This window comes from Bufo gargarizans, chromosome 6 (assembly GCF_014858855.1).
Source record: "Bufo gargarizans isolate SCDJY-AF-19 chromosome 6, ASM1485885v1, whole genome shotgun sequence".
NCBI lineage: Eukaryota > Metazoa > Chordata > Amphibia > Anura > Bufonidae > Bufo > Bufo gargarizans.
The window spans coordinates 255,072,776-255,099,507 of NC_058085.1; the positions used below are offsets into that span (position 1 = coordinate 255,072,776).

Consider the following 26,732-nt stretch of genomic DNA (forward strand, 5'->3'; position numbering starts at 1 on the left):
ATTCAACATTTCAATGCATTTGTAAGATGATCAGGATCCTGATCCATCTTACAAATACCATCAGTTGTCATACGTTTTGACGAATCCGGCAGGCAGTTCCTCTGCCGCAAATGTGAAAGTACCCTAAAGGGGTTATCTTGTAAGTGATAATGATGACCTATCCCTAAGGATAGGTCATCAATTAGATCAGTGGGGGCCAGGTCCTGGCACCCCTGCTGATCAGCTCCTAGCAGCTTTCCGAGTGCAGTGCTGTACATAGTATAGTGGTTGTGCTTGGTATCACATCTCAGCCTCATTCACTTCTATAGGGCTGAGCCGCAACTAGGCCATGTGATATAACATGACCTAGGAAGAGGCTGCAGTGCTCATGGAGCGGATGGACTGCCAATTGCTACGCAGAATTTATTACAAGGTGTGTGCCTAGTCATAAATTAGGCATAACCAACAAGAGCGCACAGGGTTTTCATACGCCAGCATATGCAGCCTGTGCATCATAAATCAGGCCCAGTGTTTTATGATAGTCAGTTCCATCTGATCACAGCTCCACAGACAGATCCAGACTCATTCAACTTCAATGGGTGCATGATCCTTCAAAAAAAATAAATAGAACATGTGAAAGGGTCCACATTAGTAATGCAGTGAGCACACACCCGATGCCTGCATATTGCCCACTGCAGGCTGCAATATGGGGCTGCGCAAAAGATGTGTGCATAACGGACAAGAATAGAACATGACTCATAATTTTTGCTGTCTGCATCTTTTGCGGCATCATTGAAGTGAATAGGTCTGCACCCGAGCTGCAAAAAATGTGGCTCGGATGCAAACCAAACCACGGTCGTGTGAACAAGCCCTTATACACAAGACCAGGTAGAGATGAACAGCATTGAATAAATAATCTTTTAAAAACAGCATCTTGTGTTCACTTGGGTAATCTTTGTCTAATATTAAAAGTAGCTTCATGATATTAACGATTCAAGTGTGACACATTTTCAAAAATAGAAGAGACCGAGAAGGGGGGGGGGGGGGGGGGGGAGACTAAAAGAGGTTAAAAAGTAATCTGGTGGAAGTTCACACACACCGAAAAACGTCTTTGTTTTAGATAGTTCCATCCACTCATTAAAGAGGACCTATAACCATGAAAACGCAGGGCAATCTGCAGGCAGCATGTTATAGAGCAGGAGGAGCGGAGCAGATTTTTCTATAAAGATTCAGTTCACTTGAATTCAATTCATTTAAATCTCGCTCCTTCTCCCTGGCTGTGAGCGGTCCGCTCCGACTGGATCACGCTCACAGCCAGTTAGGAGACGCCCAGAGCAGAAAACTGCATCTCCTCCCTGTTGCGAGTTTAAGGGGGATTTAAAAAAAAAAAAAAAAATATACACACCCATGGCATCAGTGGGGGCCACCCTACAAGGTAATACCATAATTAGCCTATGTCAAAACTGATGAAAGGTCCTCTTTAAGATCTGTAAGCAGTAGCCAGCCTACTTACTGATGGCTTCCAAATATTTAAGCCACAGATGGTGAATTTCACATTCTCTGACTTAATAATAAACACATTACATCATAAGTTTGCATTTATTGCATTTGACACTGAAATAAAACCCAAAACAACCAGATCTTAAAGGATTTTATAATTTTAAATCTTGACGGCCATCACAGCAAATCCATACAACGAATATTCACAAAAATAGCATCGATATAACTCTCAATTCAACACAGTTCATACGACTAATCATTTGTATGGCACTAGATACGCACAGGACTCGCACGCTGCCCTAGCTGTGATCACTGGAGAGGATACGTGGCATTGCAGGCTCCGCTATGTAGTGCTGGATTTTCCGAGGTGGAGGACGCTGGCATTGTCTATAAAGGACCGGCAATCGGCTGCTAGAAGTAACATCACATGTGATCGGTGCTGTACAGGTTATAAATGTCCAGGCCTTCCTAAAATTACATATTCCTTATATACACAGATTACATATGTACATCTATTAAGAGCCATCATTTGGTATTCACATAATAAATTTACACTGGTGGAGGGAACAGGGAGGTCACCCACTGCTGGTTTATAGTCATTGTGCACGCTCTGTAATGCCGCAACTGCAAACGAAAGCCAAATGTCACTGCAAGTGGTCAGCGCTGAAGTGCAAGTAACAGAGGACGACAGATGCAAGGTATGAGGCAGCCAGTCACTGGTGGACCACATCCATTGTAACAGAATATTGGGAGTTGTCCCGTTTCCCGTTAATAAAGCTCAATCAATGCATAATAAAAAGTTCTGCAACTTTCTAACAAGACTGTGTATTAAGTAATCATTCAAGATCGCTGCTTGCATCCTTTAGCTGAAAACCCATCCTAACCTGGTCCTGCTCATATGGCCGATGGGTCTGAATCAATATATCAGTGTAGGTTAGGCCCAGTTCACATTGCAGGTGAACCTTTCCAGCAGGCTGGCAGAGAACAGCCTGCCGAGATCACCCTTGGATCCACATTGACTTTAATGAAGGTTCGGCCACTTTCTGGCATAAATGCGAGGTTTCAGCCGGACAAATCGCTGCATGCAGCAGTTTTTGTCCGGCTGACAGCCGGCATTTATGTTGGATCACCTCTGATGTGCACTTTCAGCCTGGTAGCCACAAGATGGACTCGTTAGCTGTCAGGATTGCCGAGCCTACACAGACATTTTACCAATAGTCCACCTGTGATAGCAGAACTAGATCAAAACTTATATTTTTACTCACTGGCATAAAGCAGAGATCTTGAAATGGCAAGGAACTGAAAAACAGACGCAAAACATTCAGTATACAACCATTGAGCATTTTTAACTCTTCGTCAACCAAGGTAAACTATGTGCTTTCTCCCCAGCATCCAAACCCAGGTACATTATTATATATAATGTAATATATATATTTTTTTTAACTTCTGTCCTTTTAAAAATCTATATAAAAATGAAGATATTTACATTTGGATTAACACCAAATCCTGCCAGGCAATAGACTCTGCGCTCACCTCAGGGTTGGGGGACTATTTGCACCTTTACTAAGGCTTGAGGTTCACCAAGCCTGCAGGGTCCCTGAACACTGCTGCTAGTCCAGAGCTGCTCCTCATGCAAGTAGTAGATATGGTGCCAGACAATGAAGAAGCAGCACAGAACTAGCAGGACTTTCAGAAGATCCAAGCGACTCCTCAGACTAATTAAAAATCTAAATTATGAGTCTTTGTTTTGTTTGAACTCTGCACGATAACAAAATACTAATAACCTCTCCGTATAGAGCTGCACAGTAGACATGGATGCTGTCAAGTGCAGCGATTATTGCAGCAGTTCCTTGACTCAGTTCTCTCCTCCAATAATACGTGGTGCCCCCTGCTGACAGAAACCATAAACATGATACAGTTTATAATATGTCATATATACAGTATATATTTCCTACAAGAAATATTCGTAAATTATTTACATACAAAAAAGCTGCATGGCATTTTTATTCTTTTTTGTTGTTTATTAGATAATGTGTTATATATATGAAACACAGCATATACTTGAACTGTGATGCTGACACCTACAGGAGGGGGAGAGAATTACAGCCTGACTCCCAACATAACTCCACCATGATTACCAATAGGAGTCTTTATCTGGTAAAATCAACCAAACTGAAGACCGAAATATTAAGAGGATCATACTTGTATGAGTGCAAAATTGTAGCCTCAGAAAAATGTGCAAAGAATCAAAACATGATTATTATTCACGCTTGGCAAGGTTTGGACTCTGACGCCGCCCCCCCCCCAGCGGAGACAATATAGTTTAGCACTATATAACCTATGCCAAATGTTTGAAGATTGGACAGGCGTTTAAAAGGGAACTCCACTGAAATGCATCTTCTGACAGAAGAGAATACCCATGGGGGATTGTGAACTGGGGCCCACAAAGATCACAATGATCTGTAAATGTGATGTTAGGACTCTTGTACTATCAGTTTGGCAATCAGTGGGGAATCCAGACTTCAAAAGGAAATTATGAGGAGTTTCCAACATACAATGCAACAATTTTTTTTTTATATAAATAGACCGGCACCTATATCAACAGAGCCCTGAAAGTGTTGGAGGGCGCACTGTGCATGTGCAGCCGCCTTCCATTCATTCTCTATGGGGCCGCCAAAAATAGCTGAGCCATTTCTGTTGGGGCCCATAGAAGTGAATGGGAGCGGTGGACGGTCATGCACGGTGCACTCCCATTCACTTATATGAGGGGATCGCTTGGTGGTGGCAGAACTGGAGTCCTTCAGCCACCATTTTGCGGGGCTCCGTTCCCGATATGGGTGCGGATCCCAGCGGTGGGACCCACACCTATAAGACAATGGGGGCATATCCTAGCGGTATGGCCCCATTGTCTGAGATGAGACAACCCCTTTAAGCTTTAAAGAGATTCTGCACTTATCAGATTGATTTTTAGATTTAATATTATGTGTTGTTAATCTCAAACTGTCTTTATAGCGTTCAGGGCCCAGTTTCTCCAATACAGATCTCAAAATCTCTGCACAGCCATAGAATTACATCTTTCTGTAGCCACCACTAGGGGGAGTTTCCTGCTCAGGCCACAATTACATCTTTGCTGTAATTTTCGTTTTTATGCTCAGTTATAGGAACAGCAAAAGAAAAAAAAATATCAGCAGTGTCAAATGGACAAAAATGGCACCTGACAAACCACACTGACAATTATAGGGTTTGTGAAATAGACATTATGTTGTCTGTCATTTTGCCGTAGAAAATAGTGCAGTACACTGCATTATTTTGTCGGCCATTTAACAGATTCTCTGAAGCCGAGGTCTTATTACACCAAACTCCTCCTAGTGGTAGATGCAAGCAGACAGAACTTTAGCATGGAACTGGGGGAATTTATCAAGGAGGTAAGCTGGTTTTTCAGTCATACAAAAGGTCTCATTTTTGCACAAGCAACTTTTCAATTTTCAGCCCTTCGAGGCTTAGTAGGAATGGTGTGACCTCCCAAGGCCTCTCAGATTTACTGCAATTTACACCAGAAACTGGAGTAAACAACAGCTCAAATCTAACTCATAGCTGACACAGATTAGATTTTCTAGTGTACAGACTACCAGAAGATGTGCCAAATGCATAGCACCCCCCCAATAAAAACTGGTGCATCTTACTCCAGTACTCTTCTTATTAAGACTGGCATACAAGTCGCCAGTCTTAATTCCTCCCAATGTCTATGAAACAGTCAGAAATTCATCACTTCAGTTACAAAGGAAGATGCAAAGTCAGACCAAGTCCATAAATCCCACTAGGCAATTTCAAACTCTAGACCAGAAAGACAAAGATCCGGATCCGGGGGGGGGGGGGATAAAAAAATAATAATAAAGCATCTGCAAATTCACCTCAATCCAATTTTATTTAGGATTTTCAATACGCTGATAAATTTCTCTGTGGAGCAAACCATGGAAGAGGACATCAATTTTACTTTTTATAGAGAAATCTGAAAAGTTATACATACCAACTTTAACTGCGATAAAAAAAAATTCCCGCATTTACAGGAGATATATATATTTATATTTCCCACTAACCTACAGTATACACAGTAAGACTGCCATAGATCATAATAAAAGGGAACAACAGCAAGACACTGAACCTTAAATACCATTTGGCAGGATCACTGCATGCAAACCAGACATTAACCACCAAGTTAAATAACTGGATCAAGAGATTCTTTTTTTTTTATTCTAATAAAATCCTGGGAAACAAAAAATAAAATAAAAAATTGCATTGCTGATGGAGATGATCTGCACGAATTTCAAATATACATCTGCAACTAGAAAAAAACAATATAAAATAAAAAAACGTTCTGCCTCTTAGAATTGTTTCCTGTGACATGCTTACCTAACAAATCCTTGAAAGTGCTCACTTGCTATAAAAATTAACTTCTGAACCAGGAAAGGAGGGGAGCAACACTGGGGAAGCGCTTCTCTTCTAAGAATCCAAACCACACAATGGCTTTTTATATACAGAAATATCAATCTTTCTAAACAGATTTTAGCTTCTGCTTTGAAAGGATTTTAATTTAAATAGCAAGCCTAAGGATTTATTGCACCACGGTATAGCAGCAAGGTGTGTAAGTAACCACAAAACACTGATTCGGATCTCCTCCCTGAACCCTACCATGTGGTTCTTGTTCTAGCAGTCAGTGGGATATTCCAGTTCAGAGGTCCTTTCCTTTAGCCCTTTTTTCAAAGGAAGGGAAAATAATAATAAAAAATAATAACGAAGAAAAGATGAAGAAAAAAAATGGGTTTTTTTAAAAAATAATTTGCGCATTTATCTGTACACCAGGTGGGACAGTTGAGAGGATTTATAGTTTAGCTGATTGTTTGGTGCAAACCGGTGATGATCGCTTTTTCGGCAACAATACTCATGGGAGTAGGCAACAACGCAAGCATCGCACGAGACTTTGGAACAAACTGTGCAGGTGTTGGAAGCTCCAGCTCTGTTGCAAAAGCCACAGCGCAGCGTGGTGGAAGGCTTCATTTTGGCGTTCTGCTGAGACGCGCGTTCCTGGGATGATGTCCCATACGAAGACTTCTCCCGCAGTGCTGAGCCGGAGGAGGAGTAGCCGTCATTCTGTACAGTAGTTTTGATCGACAGGTTGTTCTGCTTTAGCAAAGGGCCGTCGGGTCTGTAGATAAGTATACTGTCACACTTTTGGCATATTGGGCCACCAGAGGATACGCCGCAGTTTTGGCACTTCATGAATACGGTCTCTTTGGCTACATGAGAACGCTTGTGAAAAGATGGGTTCATCTTGTTTTCCAACAGCCAAGAGTCAGGCTTGGCTAGCTCCTGCCTCTTCACATTTAGTAGTCTAGAATCCATGTCCGTATACAAGTCTACGTCGTCTTCGTTGGGGAAGTAGCCGTATGTAGCGCTGGCTCGTAATAGCCCATTAGGATTGGAGGAAAGGTTTAAAAATTCATCAGAGCAGCCGTGCAGAGAGCTGGCCATGTTCAGAAGGGAGTGTGGGGGACGTATAATTTCATCTTTGAGATCGTCTTCGGCATCTACCAGGATAGGCTCCTTTCGCAGGCTCAGGGAGGCGGTAAGCGGGGGCTTGTTCTTGCTGTCCCAGTAGCTTTCGTAGGTGTCAACGGACTTGGATGGTTTTGTTACCTTCTGCTTAAAATAATCCTTGGATGGCGCCCTCTCACTGGCAGATTTCTGCAGAACCATCCTAGCCATGGATACGTTTAAGGATTCTTTGCACTCCACTCGTCTCTTCATTTCGTCCGTGCAGCCCCTGACGTCCTCATTGCTGCTCTTACGCTCATTTACCACGTCCACTTCCAAGTAGCCTTTATCCTTTACCTGCAGGTAGATTTCCAGTAGAAGTTCACATTCAACTCGGGCTAGAAAAAGTTCAAAGGAGACTCTTTTGACTTGCGTGGTGTCCACATGGTCTTTCAGTCTGTAAACTGTCCCTTGTTCTTGTACATAACCCATATGGTTCAATATGTGCCGGATGTCGTCATCAATTAAAGCAGCTCTCACATAATATACAAAAGGCCCAGTGTATGTCTGGTGAGGAAACAAGAAAATGTTAGGGACCGACAGAACAACAGAGCAGCACAAACACACAGCCTCATCAATGTCTGGCAAGGCACTGAGCAAAACCAGCAAAAACTCAATTATAAGCTTAAAAGGGAACCCGTCACTGGGATTTTGTGTATAGAGTGGAGGACATGGATTGCTATTTGGCCACTAGCACATCCGCAATATCCAGTCCCCATAGCTGTGTGTGCTTTTATTGTGTAAAAAAAACAACGATTTTTATAGATATGTAAATGAGGCTACTAACGTTATAAAATCATTTTTTGACAATAAAAGCACACACAGCTATGGGGACTGGATATTGCGGATGTGCTAGCAGCCCATGTCCTCAGCTCTATACCCAAAATCCAGGTGACGGGTTCCCTTTAAGCCAATGTCACTTGTTTATCATTTATGTTATTTTTAAATCCAAAAATCTGACTGAATTATATCTTCATTGCAGTCATATCTGTGTTTCTGATACAGAGGTCCAAACACCCTACATAGACATAAGCTACATGGAGTTTACGGCACTTTGTTATACTTGGGACTGGCTGCAATGATTGGTGGAAGTCCTACCTCTGGGACCATAACAGATCCCGAGATTGAGAGGTCCATAGTTAGTGGACTACAGTTCTTTGCAGAGTCATGTGGCTGTGCAGCATTCGTTTACAGAGCCCAGATCCCCACTGATTATAAAGTAATAGCACATCACTAGGATATATGCCATCACTTTACAAGATGAGAATAGCTCTTTAAATCTATAAAATATATAGATTATGCAGCAACATTTCTTCAATTCCTCACCAAGAACTGTGGGGGAGACTTACTATGGCTGTACAAAGGTTTTCTTGGGAGCTTTTAGCCTTTTCAAATGCCCTTGCCACTTTGCCAATAAGTGGGCAGCACATGTGTAGGAGGAAGCGGTTTGTGGGCAGGATCTCCACGGACGGACTCATTTAAAAACATCTGTCACCATGATCAATCCTATTAAACCAGTCATACTGTCCGATATGGTTGATCATAGTGCCTAAAATGAGCCCTTTCTCTTTGCAATCAGTATCACCAATGAACAGGAATTCTCATTTTTAATAATTATATGCAAATGAGGTGCTTGGAACAGCAAGGGTCTGGCCTGGCCCCCAGGAGCACACTTCACCTCTGCCTCTCCCTGTTGCCACTACCCCTCCCAGTGCGATTGACAGGACCACACATCCTCACTGCTTCGATGCCTAGCCCTGAAATCTCACATGTACTGTTGCTGTGAAGAGCTCACGCTGCTATTCCTGCTATCTGATCTTAAAGGGGTTGTCTCACTTCTGTAAGTGGCATTTATCATGTAGAGAAAGTTATTACAAGCCACTTACTAATGTATTGTTATTATCCATTATTGCCTCCTTTGCTGGCTGGATTCATTTTTCCATCACATTATACACTGCTCGTTTCCATGGTTACAGCCACCCTGCAGTCTATCAGTGATTGTCATGCTTGCACCCTATAGGAAAAAGCACTACCCTATGTGCGCTCCCATGGTCCCCGCCACCAGAGAGGCACGACCACCACTGATGGATTGCAGGGTGGTCTGTAACCATGGAAACTAGCAGTGTATAAGGTGATGGAAAAATGAATCCAGCCAGCAAAGGAGGCAATATGGATAATAACAGTATATTAGTAAGTGGCTTGTAATAACTTTCTCTACATGATAAATACCACTTACTGAAGTGCCCCTTTAACTGCACATGCATATGGGATACTGCCGCCGGTACATGCGCAAGATATCAGGGCCAGGCATGGGAAGAGTGAGGATGCCTGGCCCTGTCAATCTCACTTGAAGAGAAAAAGGGCTCATTTTAGTCACCATGATCACCCTGTCAGGCAATAAGCCTGATTTATCAGGACTGATCACTGCGACAGTTGTTCTTTTAACGAGTCGAGCAGCAGAGATTCCGCCGATGACCGCCTCCTCCTTCCCACATACCGCAAATTTTTGGGAAAAATGGCAAGGGCAAAACTGGAAGTTGCAGAAAGCTGGCTGAAGCAAATATCATTTCTGGCACATGGCAAACCTGAAGTGCACCACAATTAACATGCGTTCCCCCTTAAAGGGGTTCTGCAATTTGTTTAAATTGATGATCTACCCTCTGGATAGATCATCAGCATCTGATCGGCGGGTGTCTGACACCCGGGACCCCCGCCGATCAGCTGTTTGAGAAGGCAGCGGCGCAGACTTCTCACTGTTTACCGCTGGCCCAGTGACGTCATGACTAGTATCAATTAGCGTGGGCGGCGCTAAGCTCTGTTCATTTGAATGGAGCTTAGCCCCGCCCACGCTAGTTGATACTAGTCATGATGTCACTGGGCCAGCGGTAAACAGTGAGAAGGCCGCGGCGCAGCTGGAGCGCAGCTGGCTTCTCAAACAGCTGATCGGCGGGGTGTCGGACCCCCGCCGATCAGATGCTGATGATCTATCCAAGAGGATAGCTTCTTTGAGGAGTTTTGTCGTGCGTTCCCGTACATAGACTTTCGGAACGCGCGACAATGTGTGTTCGCTTGTCTCTGCATGCGCGATTGTAAACGCCCGTACAATCGCGCATACAGAGCGCTCCTTTCAGAACGCTCAGGTCTCAACCAAGAGTTACGTCTGAACAGGAAAAATTTTGACCGGTGCACACAAGGCCAGAAAGAATAAATCTCCCCTTTATGCTTTGTAAACTGACCACTTAGAGGGATTTTGAGCTACTGCCTGTATTTGAGTCCACCAGCAGAATAGGGAGTTCATCTTTGGAGTGTATGTGTGCATTACTTATCCTGAGTTACAGCCTCTTATTATACTCCAGAGCTGCACTCTGCCGGTCTCAGAGCGGACCTCTCCAAGCAATTCAAGAATGATCTGATGATCTTTGGGAAAGTTGTGCAAAATGTCATCTTTACACCAAGCATCCTATTTCATAGCAGTGGTATGCCTGCTGACAGTTTCCAATAATGACCAGCAGAATTCTAATAGCAGCTCTGGAGTATAATACAGGTTGTAACTTTCAGTCAGTATAAGATAAGGAATCTGTTTACAAAGTGACTTTTATGGAGATTTATTCTAAAAGCAACTGTAAAACCCTGTCCGGGGTGAACTTTTACTTTGAAGTGCTCAGTACAACAGTCCACATTCTATCTATCAGCTGATGAGTAGTTCAAACGTCTCCGAGAATAGGAGACAACCCATAAAGGCCATATACCTTTAATAGCTGTCAGCCATTGCTTCCAGCTCAGATAATGACAGCTGTGTTGCTACCAGGGAAGTGGCTGCTACAGGATTTATGTGCGGACAATCCGTACTGAAATCGGCCATTCGCAGGGAAATCCATGCAGTCAATCCACATCAATTGGTGCGGATTTTCCGCGTGTGGACTTTACTGTCCCGATTCAAGTGAATGGAGAAAATAAAGGAAAGGAAAAATAAAATAAACTAGCAGAAGGATCCAGCTTTGCACGGGTATATTTCCTCGATTTCATTTAAGGTTTGTGTGTGTCGTTAAAAGATATCCCCTATAAGGGTCCATTCACACGTCCACAAAAAAGGTCCGCATCAGTTCCGCAATTTTGCGGAAGGGGTGCAGACCCATTCATTTTCAATAGGGCCGGAATATGCCGTCCGCGTTTGCGGATCCACACTTCCGCATCAGTTTCTTGGAAAACCTCTCAGTGTTTCAGTTTCTGCCAAAAAAATAAATAGAACATTGCAATTGCGGACAAGATAAGGCATTTTCTATTATAGTACCAGTGATGTGCGGTCCGCAAATTGCGAAATGCACATTGCCAGTGTCCGTGTTTTGCGGATCCGCAAAACACTTAGACGTGTGAATGGACCCTAACAGTGACATCTACAGTACTCCGCCCCCCACCCTTTAACACTGCCTTCCCCCAGAGTGCCCCGCCTCCTTAAAATCAGACATTTACAGCAGCCTGCCCCTTTAACAGTGAGTTCCACAGCACCCAACCCCCTTGACAGTGAACTCTACAGCACTCGCCCCTTTAGTACTGACCTCCACAGCAGCCGCCCCTTTAACAGTGACCTCCACAGTACCCAGTCTCCTTAACAGCGATTTCCACAACACCCCGCCCCCTTAACAGTGAACTCCATAGTGGACTGTCCCCTTAACTTTGACCTCCACCGTTCCCTACCCCTTTAACAGAGACGTCCACAGCACTCGCACCTTTCATTCACAGCGACCTCCACAGCCGCTGCCTCCCTATTAATGACCTCCACAGTACCCCATCTCCTTAACCGTGATTTCCACAACACCCCGCCCCCTTAATGGGGGGGGGGGGGGGGGGGGGAGAATATCTCAGGAATGGTACATGCTAGAGAGCCGAGACCCAGTCTAAAATCTTTCCGGAAACTTGATGTACCTGTGCCAAGTTTCATGATAAATGCGACGGTGCGGATTCCTTTAGTGGACATACATACACTCAACTTTATATATTAGATTGACATGCTGCAGATTTTAAAATCTGCACCAAAAACAAAACAAAAAAAACTATCGTGTGCATGAGAATTTTAAATGCTCATAAAATACAATGCGCATGACCGACGTTGCGGACTTTCCACGCAGAAAATCCACACGCAATTCTGATCATGTACATTTAGCCTCAGGGCCTGGGAGCAGTACTGTCTACTATAATTGGGTCAGGCCAGGTCACATTGGGGGCTCACCCATTTTAATTCATGAATGGAAGGGCCAGTCCGCCCCACTCAGCAGGCTGTTTAAATAATACACTACACATTATAAGGCCACTTTTACACTGGCGTTTCAGGGTCCGCCTGTGAGATCCGTTCAGGGCTCTCACAATCGGCCCAAAACGGATCAGTTTAGCCCCAATGCATTCTGAATGGATGAGGATCCGTTCAGAATGCATCAGTTTGCCTCCGTTCAGCCTCCATTCCGCTCTGGAGGCGGACACCAAAACGCTGTCGCTGAAGTTTTGATGTACGCCTGACGATGCAGAGCCAAACGGATCCTTCCTAACTTACAATGTAAGTCAATGGGGACGGATCTGTTTTCACTGACACAATATGGTGCAATTGAAAACGGATACAATCGTTTGCATTTATAGGTGCGGATCCGTCTGTGTAGATACCAGACGGATCCGCACCCAACGCAGATGTGAAAGTAGCCTAAGCCGACTGCACACTATGCGTATCCTGAGGGAGGATGACGTGCAGTTAGTGATAAGTGCCTGCCCGGGAAACAGACCAGAAGGACAGATCAGGGAGGCATGGCGGCAGCAGCAGCTTTAAAATTATGCAGGTATGTGCCCCGGGCCCCTGCCTCATAGCAGAGAATGCCCTCCCTGATCTGCAGGTTCCAGGCATGAAGGCAGGGCAGCTGGGAGAGGAGAGGTAGTGGGGCCAGGGACAGGCAAAGTTGTGAGTGTGCAAGGCAGGCTGCAGCCATTCCAGCCATGCTATAGTACAGGAGGCTGGCAGAGGAAGGAGTGGGCAGAGGCTGGGGTGGCTACATGGCAGCTGTGAGGCAGCCATCTTATCCTCTGCCCACTCCTTCCTCTGTCAGCCTTCTGTACTATAGCATGCAGTACATGGCAGCCTCCCCTCTCTGCCCTGCTATTCTTCCACGTACTAGTGCTTATTCTGGCACACATGCATTAAATAAATTGTATCGCTGTGTCCAAAAGTGTCTAGACTATAAAAATATAAATATTTTTACTCCGTAACTGAAATCAATAAAAAAACACCCGATTTTAAATTTTTGGGTCACCTTGCCCTTCCATTGCCCCCAAAAAAGATCAGAATAACAGTGATCAAAAAGTTGTACGTACCCCAAAAACGGTAACAATAAAAACTACAGTTCGTCCCACCAAAAAAAAGCCCTCATACAGCTCTGTAGACAGAAATATCTTGGCTAGCCGCAGAAAGGGGAGTTGCACAGGAGGGCTAATAGATTGGATTGTCAGGCCTCCCACAACAGTATTATACATGCAGTGATAGTGATAGTATATAGACTCCCCTGGCCAAGCATCTATGTGTAGTCACTTAGGAGACAGGAATAAGCTGCTGGCAAACACTTCCAGCAGCGATCTAAAGTAAGAACCAATAATCAGGAGTGCCGAAATCCAACATGCCTGATCTTTCCCAACATCATCTGTCAGTGGAGAGATGGGAAAACCTGTAGATCGCCTGCATCCCCTGCTATCCTCAGTGCTTAGCTTTTTGTTAATCTCAAAAACTGTTTAAATATGTGGAATGTATTTTTGCCAGCAGAGGATTAAACTAAATTTTTCCAGAACAATAAAAAAAAAAAAAAAAATAAGTCTTTTTTTAGGCGTTTTTTTTTTCAGCCAAAGAGGGGTAGGAAATAAAATGCTGGGCGGCTGTTTCATTTCTGCCCATTACTATTATTTTTCTGTTTATGTAGCTGCATGAGGACTTGCTTACTATTTTAGGGGTTAACAGGAAAAACCAGTTCCTCCACTGAGCGGCATAACTAGGGTGTTACTGTAAACTTTATCCTTTTTTTGTCCTACTAGGTGACATGACTTACAATTTACAAGAATACCCTGTATATCTACGCATTATAGTTTATCACAGTTTATCTAATAGTCATACAGTCATGTCTGTGGAGGCTCCAATCCTGGTTTTGGCTCACAATCACTGACTTGTAAATAAGGCCTCATTCACACAACCGTTTTATTCCGTGTCCGTTGTGCCGTTTTTCGTGATTTTCTACGGACCCATTGACTTTCAATGAGTCCTTCGAAAACTCAGCTAATGCACCGTTTGCCATCCGCGTCCGTTGTTCCAGTCCGTCAAAAAAATATAACCTGTCCTATTTTCACGGAAAACGATTTGCGGACCCATTCAAGTCAATGGGACCGCTAAAAAACGCGGAGGCACACAAGATTGTCATCCGCATCCGTTTTTTTCCTATCATTTGCATGGCAAACTTGACTTACTTTTTTTTTTACTTTCCTTTATGTCTGGTGGTCCTCCAAAAATAAAGGAAGACACACGGAAACAAAAACGGATCACGGAACCCCATTTTGGCCTAAGGCTTCACAAAGAGAATGCTTTCACTGACAACAGCCAAATGGGCCATCTTCAGCTCACAACCAGCAGAGATTAGATTTAAAGAGGGTTGTTCACTTATTTTTTTATTTTTTATATTAACTACCTATCCTCAGAATAGGTCCTCAATATCAGATCGGTGGGGAAGGGGGGGGGGGGGGTGACGACGACTCCTGGCATTCCCGGACGATCAGCTGTTTGAAGAGAAAGCTGACTTCTCTTCATCGTTTACCTGCTCGCCATCGCAACGGTGAGCAGGTGTAATTACAACACAGCTGTCCCATTCACTTGAACAAGAAGGCAACCGTACCACCTGGGGCAGGGGGCTGGGGCTGGGCCCCCCCCCCCCCCCCCGATCTGATATTGATTACCTATCCTCAGGATAGGTCATCAATATAAAAAGAAACGGACAACCCCTTTAAATGTTTAAAAATTACAAGTTTTAATGAATTTAATGTTTTCCATTAGCAAACTAGATAGACACTACTATAGAGAATGGGATGTGTTGGATGCCAGCGTTTCCTGGCATATGCCAAATCTGTCAATTCCAGTATTTTGTGCCTAAACAAGAACAGAAAACTGGAATTTGGCCACAGATGCACACCTAGCTTTAAGCTCATGTTCTGCATTTTGCTTTGTTATTACCAGTCAGTTCTGCCAAATGCAGCTGGTTCAGCTTACTTTTGTCTTACATGTATGGGCACCATAATGGGGGCCATTTGTGGTTGTTAAATTTGAGTGGGCATCTCAAGACGGTTCTCACCTTAATATTTTTGTACTCTTTCTTCCAGGGGTAAAGGAATAGGTTAATGCCGATAGTCTCCAGCATAGCTGCTGCATTATGAAGTGAGCGCAGATTGGATGTTCGCAGGGTTTTCAGGGAGTTCTCACAGACTTCATAGAACCTGATCAACCTGAATCTATAAATGGGATCAATTTTCGGCAGGCTGAGTAAGGCCGAGGCAGCGGTGCGGAGGTATTCATCGCTGACGACTCGCTGCTTACTATCTGAGGCTTCCAGTTTGGATTCGTGGAACTGTACATATTTTCTGAAGAGATCTTCCTTGTACTTTGTATCCATTGAAATGTGGTTCTGGTCGCAGGTCTGCAGTTACCTCATCTCATCCATGGCTTTTCTGAGGCAGCGAGATTCAAGAGACGATCAGTCATTCCGCTGAACGTGTGGACCCTGCAGCAGGAGCAACAATTATAACAAACGGTAAGCAGAAGGGAAACCCCAACATGGGGAATAACATTTATATTGTTGGGATGATAACCTCTCTCACCATCACTCTGCTGTGTAAAGGCCGAGCTCAGACCGACATTAATGTATAGGAGATTTTACACTTAGCCCTGTTAGACTTTTAATTGAGGGAAAGGTATTCAAATGTACACTGTGATTAACCAATTCATTTCAATGAGTCCAAAGCAGCCATCTTTAAACTTTATTTGACCTGTTTTCCATTTGTTTCAGTCTTTTTTTTGCTGGAGAGAATAGTGTGGCAAACTGAGCCCATATCCCTCCATGTAAAGCTGCCAAACACAGAACCTAGAAACCCCTCAACCCTGAATCACATGCCTGTGTGTAAACCACCTGAAAATCCCCAACTGCTGCCCCCTACAGCATATGCATTCCTATACAGTAATATGATTAAAAACATAACCGAGCATCACCCCAGATTACAACCATCCAGCTGCCCCATGGTCAGAAGTCGCATCATAGTGTTATCTAATACACAAATCTACAACCCAGACAACAATCCCGCTTTCACACACGCCGTGCACATCATAGTTAAAGGGGGGGGGGGGGGGGGCTCTGCTTCTCTTCTCATCTGATAACAGAAATGTGTATTTTACCTTCCCAACCACCATCTTCTCACAAGCCTGGAATAGCTGATAACGGGGAGCAATAGGTTGTCTTTTCTCCATTTTTAGTGCAGCTGATCACATACTGCAGAATCAAGCTACCAATACAAAAGAACATTGGCAGGCTCTACCGGCAATCTAATCTGTTGGAAGGGATCATCCAGCCCCAATTGTACACAGTAGAGGCCATAATCCTGACTTCACTGTAAAAGGCCCTTTACACAGGCCGAGAATCTGCAACATAATTGCTAACGAGTGTCCCCATAATGATAAATTAAAAAGAAATTGCATACAGAACCACCTTCTATACATTTTGAGGTTGTATAAGCCCTATGGGCTGCTTCACACGACCCTGATCAGCCGTGGCACCCCTGGAGCAGGAAAATAAATGACTCAGAAATGACTGCAGATAGTAGTCCAGAATCCTGGTGACTAAGGGGTTGTCCAGTCCTTGGGATAGGCCAGGTGGTCCAACTGGAACCATGCAGATACAGGGTTACAAGGGTGTAATAGCAACCATAGGCCATACAGGAGGCTCTGTTTGCAGAAAACAATACAGTATCCATCACTTTTTTTTAGGATAATGTCACCATAATGGAAACCTGGCACACCCCTTTATAGTCAAAGGGAGCCGCTGGAGTCTGTCATGTGACTGCGAAAAAGAACGAAAGATCAGTGGTAGCTTCAGTAATGTACACAGGCCAACACAGCAGGCAATATCAAGAACGTACCATTTGGTCCTGATAATTGCTTAGGCTAGTTTCATGCCTGCAGCTGCCACTCCTGCAGACTGTTCAGGCATAGAATAGTTCTCCAGATATGGCGGACCTCATTGACTATAATGGGGTTCAGCAGAGATCCAGCCGCTATTCGGCAAATATACCAGCTGGGCAAAAATCACTGAGTGCAGTGTTTTTTGTCCGGCAGATTCCTGCCATTCTCTGCCAAATGCAGGTAATTAGCCTTAGGCTACTTTCACATTAGCGTATTTTGCGGATCTGCAAAAACGCTTTCGTTACAATAATATAACCGCGTGCATCCGTCATGAACGGATCCGTTTGCATGATCTGTAACATAGCCAAGATGGATCAGTCATGAAATCCATTGAAAGTCAATTGGGGACGGATCCCTTTTCTATTGTGCCATATTGTGTCCGTGAAAACTCAGTTTTCCTCCGCATCGTCAGGCGGACACCAAAACGAGTGGCATGGAGACTGATTGGAGGCGAACTGATGCATTCTGAGCGGATCTTTTTCCATTCAGAAAGCATTAGGGCAAAACTGATCCATTTTGGACCGCTTGTGAGAGCCCATGACGGATCTCACAAACGGAAAGCCAAAACGCCAGTGTGAAAGTAGCCTTACACGTTACAGGAAGCGAGCACTGCATTTACACTCGGAAATCATCCATTCTACGGGGACGAGTGATCGCTGCTGTGATCATTTGTCCCCATACAGAATCATTGTTTCTGTGCAGCAGATACCAGTTTACACAGAAAGATTTGATGGCCAGAAATTAAGATTTAGACAACTGCATCAGCAATTGGCAGTATCTTTACAGTGGGCCATCGTCAAGAACTAGCATTAATAGACATGCTCTTTTTTCGACAATTGCCCCAATTAAGAGGCCATGTAAAGAGAACTGGAGTAAAGATCCGAAACGCATTAGAATAAAACTGAAGTGTTTTTTTCCGGTATTGAGCCTCTAGGACGGAACTCAATACCGGAAAACTTTAACGCAAGTGTGAAAGTACCCTTAAACCCTTTTATGAGATAGAGATTCCTCAGTGGTTGATACCTTTTAATGGCTAACGGAAAAGATAATATATTTACTGGCTAAGGGCTCATGGACACAAATGAATTTTCTTTCCGTGTCCGTTCCTTTTGCGGACCTACTGAAATGAATGGTTCCGCATAAGTTGCACGAAAAAAAAAAAAAAGTTACTCCCGAGTGCATTCTGTTTCCGTATGTCCATTCTGAAAAAAGATAGAATATGTCCTATTATTATCCGCATTACAGACAAGGATAGTGCTGTTCTATTAGGGGCCATCTGTTAAAAAAAAAAAAAAAAAAAGGATCAGCCAGAAAATACACGGGTGCAGATTTTCACAAAGGTAGGGATTTTATTCCAGATTACATCCTCCACTGAAATAAATGGTTACATTCTGCTTTAGAAAAACTGCAACACATCATTTACACAGCTGAATCTTATTCACACAGGGCAGAGATTGCCCCTTTAAACCCCATGTCAGGGAAATCGCTATGCTGCATATTTTCTGGCAGATTTTTCCACCACGCCCTCCTCTCTGCTTATCAAGCGCAGTGTTGTACATTGTATAGCGGCTGTACTTGGTATCGCAGCTCAGCTCCACTCACTTTAATGGGGTTGAGCTGTGCCTAGGCCGTGTGTTGTCACAGGCCTAGGAAAAACTGGAGAAGGCCGCAGCGCTGCTGCGAGCACTGCTGCCTTCTCAAACAGCTGATTGGCAGAGGTCCCCGGTGTTGGATCCCCACAGATCAGACACTCAGTAAAAACCCCTTTTAGCCAATGTGTTGTGCGGTATTGAACAAACCTTGCTTTAATGCGGCGAGGAGTGCCACAGTTGATCAGTGGGGGTTCCAGGTGTCAGACCCCCACTGATCAGATATTGATTACAATTGTTGAACTATCCTCAGAGTAGGTAAATACCTGGAAAACACCTTTAACCCTTAGGCTTCATGTACGGCGCTGGTGTGATGTGTAAACATGACGCCTGCTCGCACATGCAGCAGGCGTCATGGCCGGCAGATCTCTGCCGTTTCATACAGCAGAACCCTGCGGCTAATTACCATGACCGGCAATAATGCCGATCACGGTAATTAAATGCCATGATGAAGTGAGATCACGGAATCTAAATGCGCAAAAACCCGGAAGCTCGCGCTTCCTACCTATGCCCCGTGTGTCCAATCCGGGCATAGATAGTTGCGCTGAATACTGGTAGCTTTACTGAGTAAGCTAGCAGTATTCAAACTGCAATTGTTATTTTAGCCACCAGATGGCAGGCCAGGATAAGAAATGAGCAAAAGTGAGAAAAATAAGCTAATAAATTCCTGATAAATCAAAATAAAAAAAATGAATAGCTCATATATGAGGCACATAATGATCACAAAAAATAAAAACATTTAAAAAATATAAAAAGGACTGAAAATTTCCATACTATTAAAATAGAAAGAAAAAAAAAAATCCAATACGGCGAATGGCGTAACGGAAAAAAAGTGTCAAAATGGCCAATTTACAATTTTTTCATTGCTTCTCTTACACAATATTTTTTTTATAAAATGTGATCAAAAAGTCATGCATACTCCAAAATGGTATCAATTAAAAGTACAGATTGTTCCGCAAAAAATGAGCCCCTGCGGGTCAGAATATGTTAATTATTTATTTATTTTTTTACACTATTTAGACATAAAGAACCTATACATATGGGGTATCATTGTAATCGTACTGACCCAGACAAAACGCTGTGGGAACAAAACCCGTAAAACGGTGGAGAGATTGCGTTTTTTTTCCCCCCTATTTGGAATTTTTTTTACCACTTCCCACAACATTTTATGCCATAATTAATGGCCCTCATACAGCTATGTGACCGGAAAAATCAAAAATAAAGTTATGGCTCACAGAAAATAGGGAAGAAAAATGAAGGGAACCTGTCATCAACTTTATACTGCCCATACTAAGGCCCCTTTCACACGAGCGAAATTTTCAGCGCGGGTGCAATGCGTGACGTGAACACATAGCACCCGCATGGAATCTGGCCCTATCCATTTCAATGTGTACATGAGCGTTTTTTTTCACGCATCAGTTCTGCGTTGCGTGAAAATCGCAGCATGTTCTATATTCTGCGTTTTTCACGCAGCCCTGGCCCCATAGAAGTGAATGGGGCTTCAGTGAAAAACGAATTGCATCCGGAAGCAAATCCCTGCTCTAGCCACTGTCACCTTTGCTCCTCCGCTTATCCTGATTTCTATTGGTTGTTAAAGTGATCATACTTTTTTGTCTGCAATTTGACAATGATGCTATGACTAAGGTCTTGTAGAAGCTCATAACGCATCAGCAGTTCTATATTGAATTTTACACTGTGACAATAAACTGGCACTTTATGGGTTAACATGGTGCATGACATCTTTTGAGGATGATATTAATGTATAATCCAGGGAAACCTGTCTATGTGCAGTCAGTGTCACCCACTGACCACTATAGGGGAAGCTTAGCTAATACTGTACTAAAACAGACAAATCTAAGAACTAGCTCTATTGGTCCGTCTACAACGAGCAGAATACATTACTATGGATCCGTCTGAGGCATCATGCACACGACTGTATATTGGGTTCGCATCGGATCCACATTTTTTTGCTGATCGGATGAGAACCCATTAAAAAAAAAAAAAAAAAAAAAAAAAAAAAAGTGTATGCCTGTGACTCAGTACCACCAAAAAAAATAAAAAGTCCATTTTGCGAACATAGATAAGACATTTCTGTAGAAGGGAAAAATAAAATGGCGACAGACACGGACGGTGTCCGTGTCTGGCAGATCCACCGTTTGCGGACTGCAAAACACATACGGTCATGTGCATCAGGCCTGACATGAAGACCTGGCTTGGTAAACTGTAGGAGGCTCCATCCAATTGTGGAGCTAGTGGATGAAATGTTGGTTTATGCAGTTATGGACAGAATAACTATATGCAGAGTACAAAGTACAGAACTGCAGTAAAGCCCATACACACATAATGTTACTTTTACACCAGAGTTGAGTATACCGGACACATAGCAGTATAATAGTTCATTTATCCATCAGATGATACGATCTATACACCAGTCTCTGGGTACAATATACAATATAGCAGGAGAATAATCCCTATATGCAACACATAGCATTAGCTATATACCATGTCGAGTCTATAGGGTACAATATACAACACATAGCATTAGCTATATACCAGTGCTAAGCCTCTGGGTACAATATAGCAGGAGAATAATCCCTATATCTAATACATAGCATTAGCTATATACCAGTACTGAGACTATAGGGTACAATATACAATACATAGCATTAGCTATATACCATGCCAAGTCTATAGGGTACAATATATCATACAGCAGGATAGGGGTGGGCGATATAGCAGATATGCAATTAAATTTGGCCAACGATAAAGATTTCGTTTGTATTGCTATATCGCGGTAGAAGATGGCATGCACTGCTCTCAGCGCGCACCATGTGATCCTGAGTCAGCACAGTAGAGAAGGAGGGAGTCCCTCCCTCCCCACTGTGTGCGGCTGCCGCTGACCACCAATGAGAACGGAGTAGGAGGGGAGGCGCTGTGGCCACTGCGCCACCAATGAGAACAGAGTAGGAGGGGAGGGGCTGTGGCCACTGCGCCACCAATGAGAACAGAGTAGGAGGGGCTGTGGCCACTGCGTCACCAATGAATTCCTGAATACAAATGTAGCTTGCGTGTGCCAGCCGTATCCCATACACGGCCTCTATGACTGCATGCTGCAATCCTTCACAATTAAACCCTCAGGTTCTGAGGGGTTAATTGCGGCGGATTGCAGTGCGCAGTCATAGAGGCCGGGTATGGGATATGGCCAGCACAGGCAGACTACGTTTGTATGCAGGCATTAACTATATTTATTGTTGGCACAGTGGCCACAGCCCCTCCCTTCTACTCCCCCTCTTCTATTTATTTATTTATATAGCGCTACTATATTCCGCAGCGCTTTACAGACATTAGCATCCAACTGTCCCCAATGGGGCTCACAATCTAAGGTCCCCATCAGTATGTCTTTGGAGTATTATATTAATTACGGCCCCTTCCATCCACACGATTAAATCATTGGTGGCAGTGGCCCCAGAGTCTCCCCTTCTCACCCATTGGTGGTGCAGTGGCTGCTTCTGATTGGAGCCCCATCAGTGTAATCGCGAGGCTCCGATCGGTTGCCATGGCTGCCAGGACGCTACTCAAGCCCTGGCTGCCATAGTCAGCTCCCTGCTGCTGTGTGCACTATGGACAGGGCAGCAGGGGAGAGTGCGAGGTCCTATTCACCCTGATAGATCTCTATTAGGGTGAATATGACAAGGGTTCTAGCCACTAAGGAGGCTAATAGTTATTAAATAAAAAGTGAAAGAAAAAAAAAAAAAAGTTTACCCCCAATATACAAAAAAAATATATTGCGATATATATCATATTACACATGCTTCAAATTATATCAATATATATTTTAGGCCATATCGCCCACCACCCCTACAGCAGGATAAAAATCCCTATATCCAATACATCACATGAGCTATATACCATGCAGAGTCTCTGGGGTACAATATACACTACAACCAATAATCCCTATATTCAATAATAGCATTAGATATATACCAGTGCTGAGTTTTATAGAGTAAAATATAAAATCAAGCCAAATAATCCACACATCAAAACCCATATACCAGTGCGGAGTTAATAGCACAGCGGTACAATAACCTTTACAACCATTACATAACTTGCCTATTGAGCACAGCTGAGCCGTACAATACAGCAGGATAAATCATTACATACCATGGCGTGAGGTCTATAGGATCCAGTGTACAGTATGGCAGGATTATAATCCAGAAATCATGGCTTACTTCCCAGGATCAGGTAGTACAGATCATTACCCATATAGCAGAGCTCTGTGATAATTACCCATATAGCAGAGCTCTCTGTGTAGGATCCAGTGTACAGCATTACATATATACCAGTAAGTCCCATCATTCATTCATACATGGCAGGGTCCATAGGGTGCAGTTACCCCTATACATCCCCAGGTATGAGCGCCCATGTACACACAGCCGCCTCCTGTCAGGAGTAGCACGGCTCTTCCCTCAGGTACACGGGGGACACTGACCAGATGACACAGTCATCCCCAGGGCAGGTGGAGGGTCTGGGAAGAGGTGAGCCCCCTGCCCGGCTCCCTGTCACTCTCCTCCCCCTGACAGGAGTCATAATACACCCGGAATCGGCCTACGGGTGGCTCGAACCCGAACACCCGCCTCGGACAAAACAGCACAGCCTGCCCGCCCCTCATACGCACCCAGGCCGGGGAAACCTGTTGCGAAAACCGGCAACTGCGCTCCCTGTCACATCATGAGCCTGCAGCTTCTCCCTCACCTCCGCCATTATAGAAGAATGCTTCACTCACTTCCTCCTTCATGTGACGTCAGCACGCACACAGCCATGTGCGCGCCCGTCGGCGTGGACCTGTCAGAAGGCGCGTCCCCGATTCCCTGGCGGGCTGAGTGCGCCTGCGCCTGCGCCTTTGCTACTGGCCCAGAAGGCGAGCCTGAGGCAAGCCACTTCGCTTGTCACTTACCTGATAGGAAATTCAGGATGGGGAATGAAATAAAAAAAACATTGGTAAAAATAATGGCACTTGTGTTTTTTTAAGCAGGGCAAAAAAAGTGGATGGCTGTCTATGAGACAAAAAAAAAAAATACCAGAAAAAAAAGGGGGGAAAGAGCCTGGCCGAGAGCATCAGAGTTAGGGCTCACGCATGCACACGACTGTATGTATTTTGCAGTCAGCAAAACACGGATCTGAGTCATCCGTTTTTTTGCGGATCCATTGTAGCAATGCCTGTTCTTGTCCGCAAAACAGACAAGAATCGTTAATTTCTAACGATAATTTGTTTTCCCTTAGTCCTAACAGCAGCACAGACGGGGTTAACTGCCCCCTGTGGACTGGTAGGACCGGCAGAATTTTTAATGAGCCCAAGAACCAATAACAAAGTTCCCACTCCGTCAAAAGGAGGGAACTACCCCCCAGCCACCGTGTTTTCAGCAAGCATACGTACTTAGGGTGGGAAATTTGTGTGCTGCTGTTAGGACTAAGGGAAAACAAATTATCGTTAGAAATTACTGATTCCCTTACGTCCTACCAGCAGCACAGACGGGGAGATAACAAGAAGAAACCCCTAGGGAGGGCCTTCCTGCCTGGCAGAATTAAGAATAGTCTGCCCAAAGGCCGAAAACTTCGTAAACTTAGCACCAACTCTGTAGTGCGAGATAAAGGTTGATTCAGAGCTCCAGGAAGCCGATTTACAGATCAACGCAAAGGGAAGATGATTTCTTTCCGCCACAGAGGTTACAACGGCCCTAGTAGAATGGGCCCTAACAAACTCCGGAGGGTCCAAAGATTGAGACAGAAAGGACTCTCTAATGGCTTCTCTGATCCAGCGACTAATGGAAACTTTAGACGCTTTGCAGCCTTTAGATTTACCGGCAAACAGGATGAAGAGATTCTCATCAATCCTGAACTCCTTGCACCTATCCACATAGGTCTGGAGGCATCTCGATATGTCCAGAGAATGTCTGACAGGAACATCGGAGGAGGCGGAAGAAAATAAAACTGGTAAAGAAATTACCTATTTAATATTCTGAAAAGATAAAACCTTACGTCTGAAGTAGGGTAAGAATCTTAAGAGGACTCGGTCCTGCAAAAAGGTGATATATGGATGCAGAGCCGAGAAGGCTTAGTAACTCCGAAACCCTCTTAGCTGAGGTCACAGCTAGCAAAAAACAAAAAAACAAACAAACAGTCTTTAAGGTGACAAACTTGAAACCGACCTCCTCCAATTGGCTCAAAGGGAGGAGATACTAACCCATTTAGCACTACTGAAAGGTCCCACTGAGGAATGGGTCTCAGTATTGTAGGCTTCAATCTCTCGGCTCCTTAAAGGAAGCGTTTGATGAGCGGATCCCGAGAATATGGCTTGTTTAGACAGGCTGAGATGGCAAAAACCTGAACCTTCAAAGTGGCCGGAGAAAGGCCCTTGTCTAGTCCATCCTGAAGAAACTGTAGTATGGCGGAAAGGGGCGGATCTGCAGACGCCACCTGGTTGGAATCACACCAAGAGGTGAAGATTCTCATCACTCTAGAGTAGGCCTTCTTAGTGGACTCCGCTCTTGAATGTGATAATGTTCTCAGGACTGCCTCAGAGAGTCCTTATACTCTGGGAAGGGACTAATCAACCTCCAGGCTATCAGGTTGAATCTGTGCAGATCCGGGCAGAGATGTGTGTCCCACGACACCAGGGTCTGCTCCGGGGGAGTCTCCAGTATTGTCCCCGACTCATCTGAATGAGCTGGGTAAACCAGGATCTCTTGGGCCAGAACGGAATGATGGCTATTACCAAGGCCCGATCCTGACGGATTTTCATCAATACCCTCGATATCATGGAAAAAGGAAGGAAGATGTAAGCCAGCCCGAACCTCCACGGTATCGACAGAGCATCTATCGCCAGGGGGTTGTCCTCCCTGTATAGAGAGCAGAACCTCTGTACCTTGGCGTTGAACCTGGTTGCCATGAGATCCACCTCCGGTAATCCCCATCTGAGGACTATCTGCTTGAAGATCTCCGGATGCAAAGACCACTCCATAGTCGGTAATTCGCAACTTAGACGATCTGCAATCATGTTGAGGGACCCTCGAATGTGGGTGGCAGATAGATGGGATAGGTTCAACTCTGCCCACCGTAGAATTACCCCGATCTCTGAAAAGAAGGGGTAGGGATCTCGTACCCCCCTGTTTGTTTATGTAAAGAACTGCAGTCCTATTGTCTGACTGTACTCTCACCACTTTGCCCTGGATCTGAGGGGCGAAGTGAAGGAGGGCTAGCCGGATAGCTCGCATCTTGCGGAGATTGGAGGAGAGACGCCGCTTCATGGGAGACAAAGTTCCCCGAACTGTGGAACCGTCTAGGTGAGCGCCCCAGCCTACTAGGGACGTATCTGTAGTCAATATGAGCCAAGATGGTTGGGTCATAGACTTCCCTGCAGGGAGATCGAACCACCATCTCAGGGAATTCCGAGTTTTGGAGGATAGAGAGTATAGGGAATCTAGCCCCATAGGGCTGCCGTCCCACCTGTTCAAAACTTCTGTTTGAAGAGGGCGGAGGTGCCATAATGCCCAAGGTACTGCGTCCGCAGCCGCTGACACTGAGCCCCAGCATCTTCATGAGAGTCCGAATGGATACTCGTCGTGGTACCGATAAGAACCTTGCCAGGTCTTGTACCCGGGTTTTCCTCTCTGGTGTCAACTGAAGGGACATCTCCACAGAGTCGATTATGAAACCTAGATACTGTATTGAAGTCGAAGGGCTCACATTCGATTTCTGCCAGTTGATGATCCACCCTA

The 26,732-nt window shown here is 44.5% G+C and overlaps 1 protein-coding gene across 2 annotated transcripts; it reads right to left on the bottom strand.

The window, feature by feature from the left end:
• Window positions 1–1,613: 1,613 nt before the first annotated feature.
• SPATA2 (spermatogenesis associated 2) lies at window positions 1,614–23,784 on the bottom strand. 2 transcript variants are annotated; one of them, XM_044296951.1, is made up of 3 exons: window positions 23,710–23,784; window positions 15,432–15,857; window positions 1,614–7,578 (listed from the first exon to the last, which is right to left on the bottom strand). In XM_044296951.1, exons 2-3 carry the CDS (start codon window positions 15,747–15,749, stop codon window positions 6,325–6,327), a joined length of 1,572 nt encoding a protein of 523 aa, XP_044152886.1. In that variant the 5' UTR covers window positions 15,750–15,857; window positions 23,710–23,784; the 3' UTR covers window positions 1,614–6,324. The 2 variants fall into 2 exon arrangements, with proteins under 2 accessions (XP_044152886.1, XP_044152884.1); XM_044296949.1 differs by having other exon boundaries at window positions 23,633–23,758.
• Window positions 23,785–26,732: the final 2,948 nt, after the last annotated feature.

Bases quoted from the DNA above. Each gene is read 5' to 3' on its own strand.
- SPATA2 (XM_044296951.1), bottom strand. From the start codon at position 15,749: ATGGATACAAAGTACAAGGAAGATCTCTTCAGAAAATATGTACAGTTC. The intron at 7,579-15,431 runs GTGAGAACCGTC...TTTCCTCACCAG, and splicing joins AAGAGTACAAAAATATTAAG to ACATACACTGGGCCTTTTGT.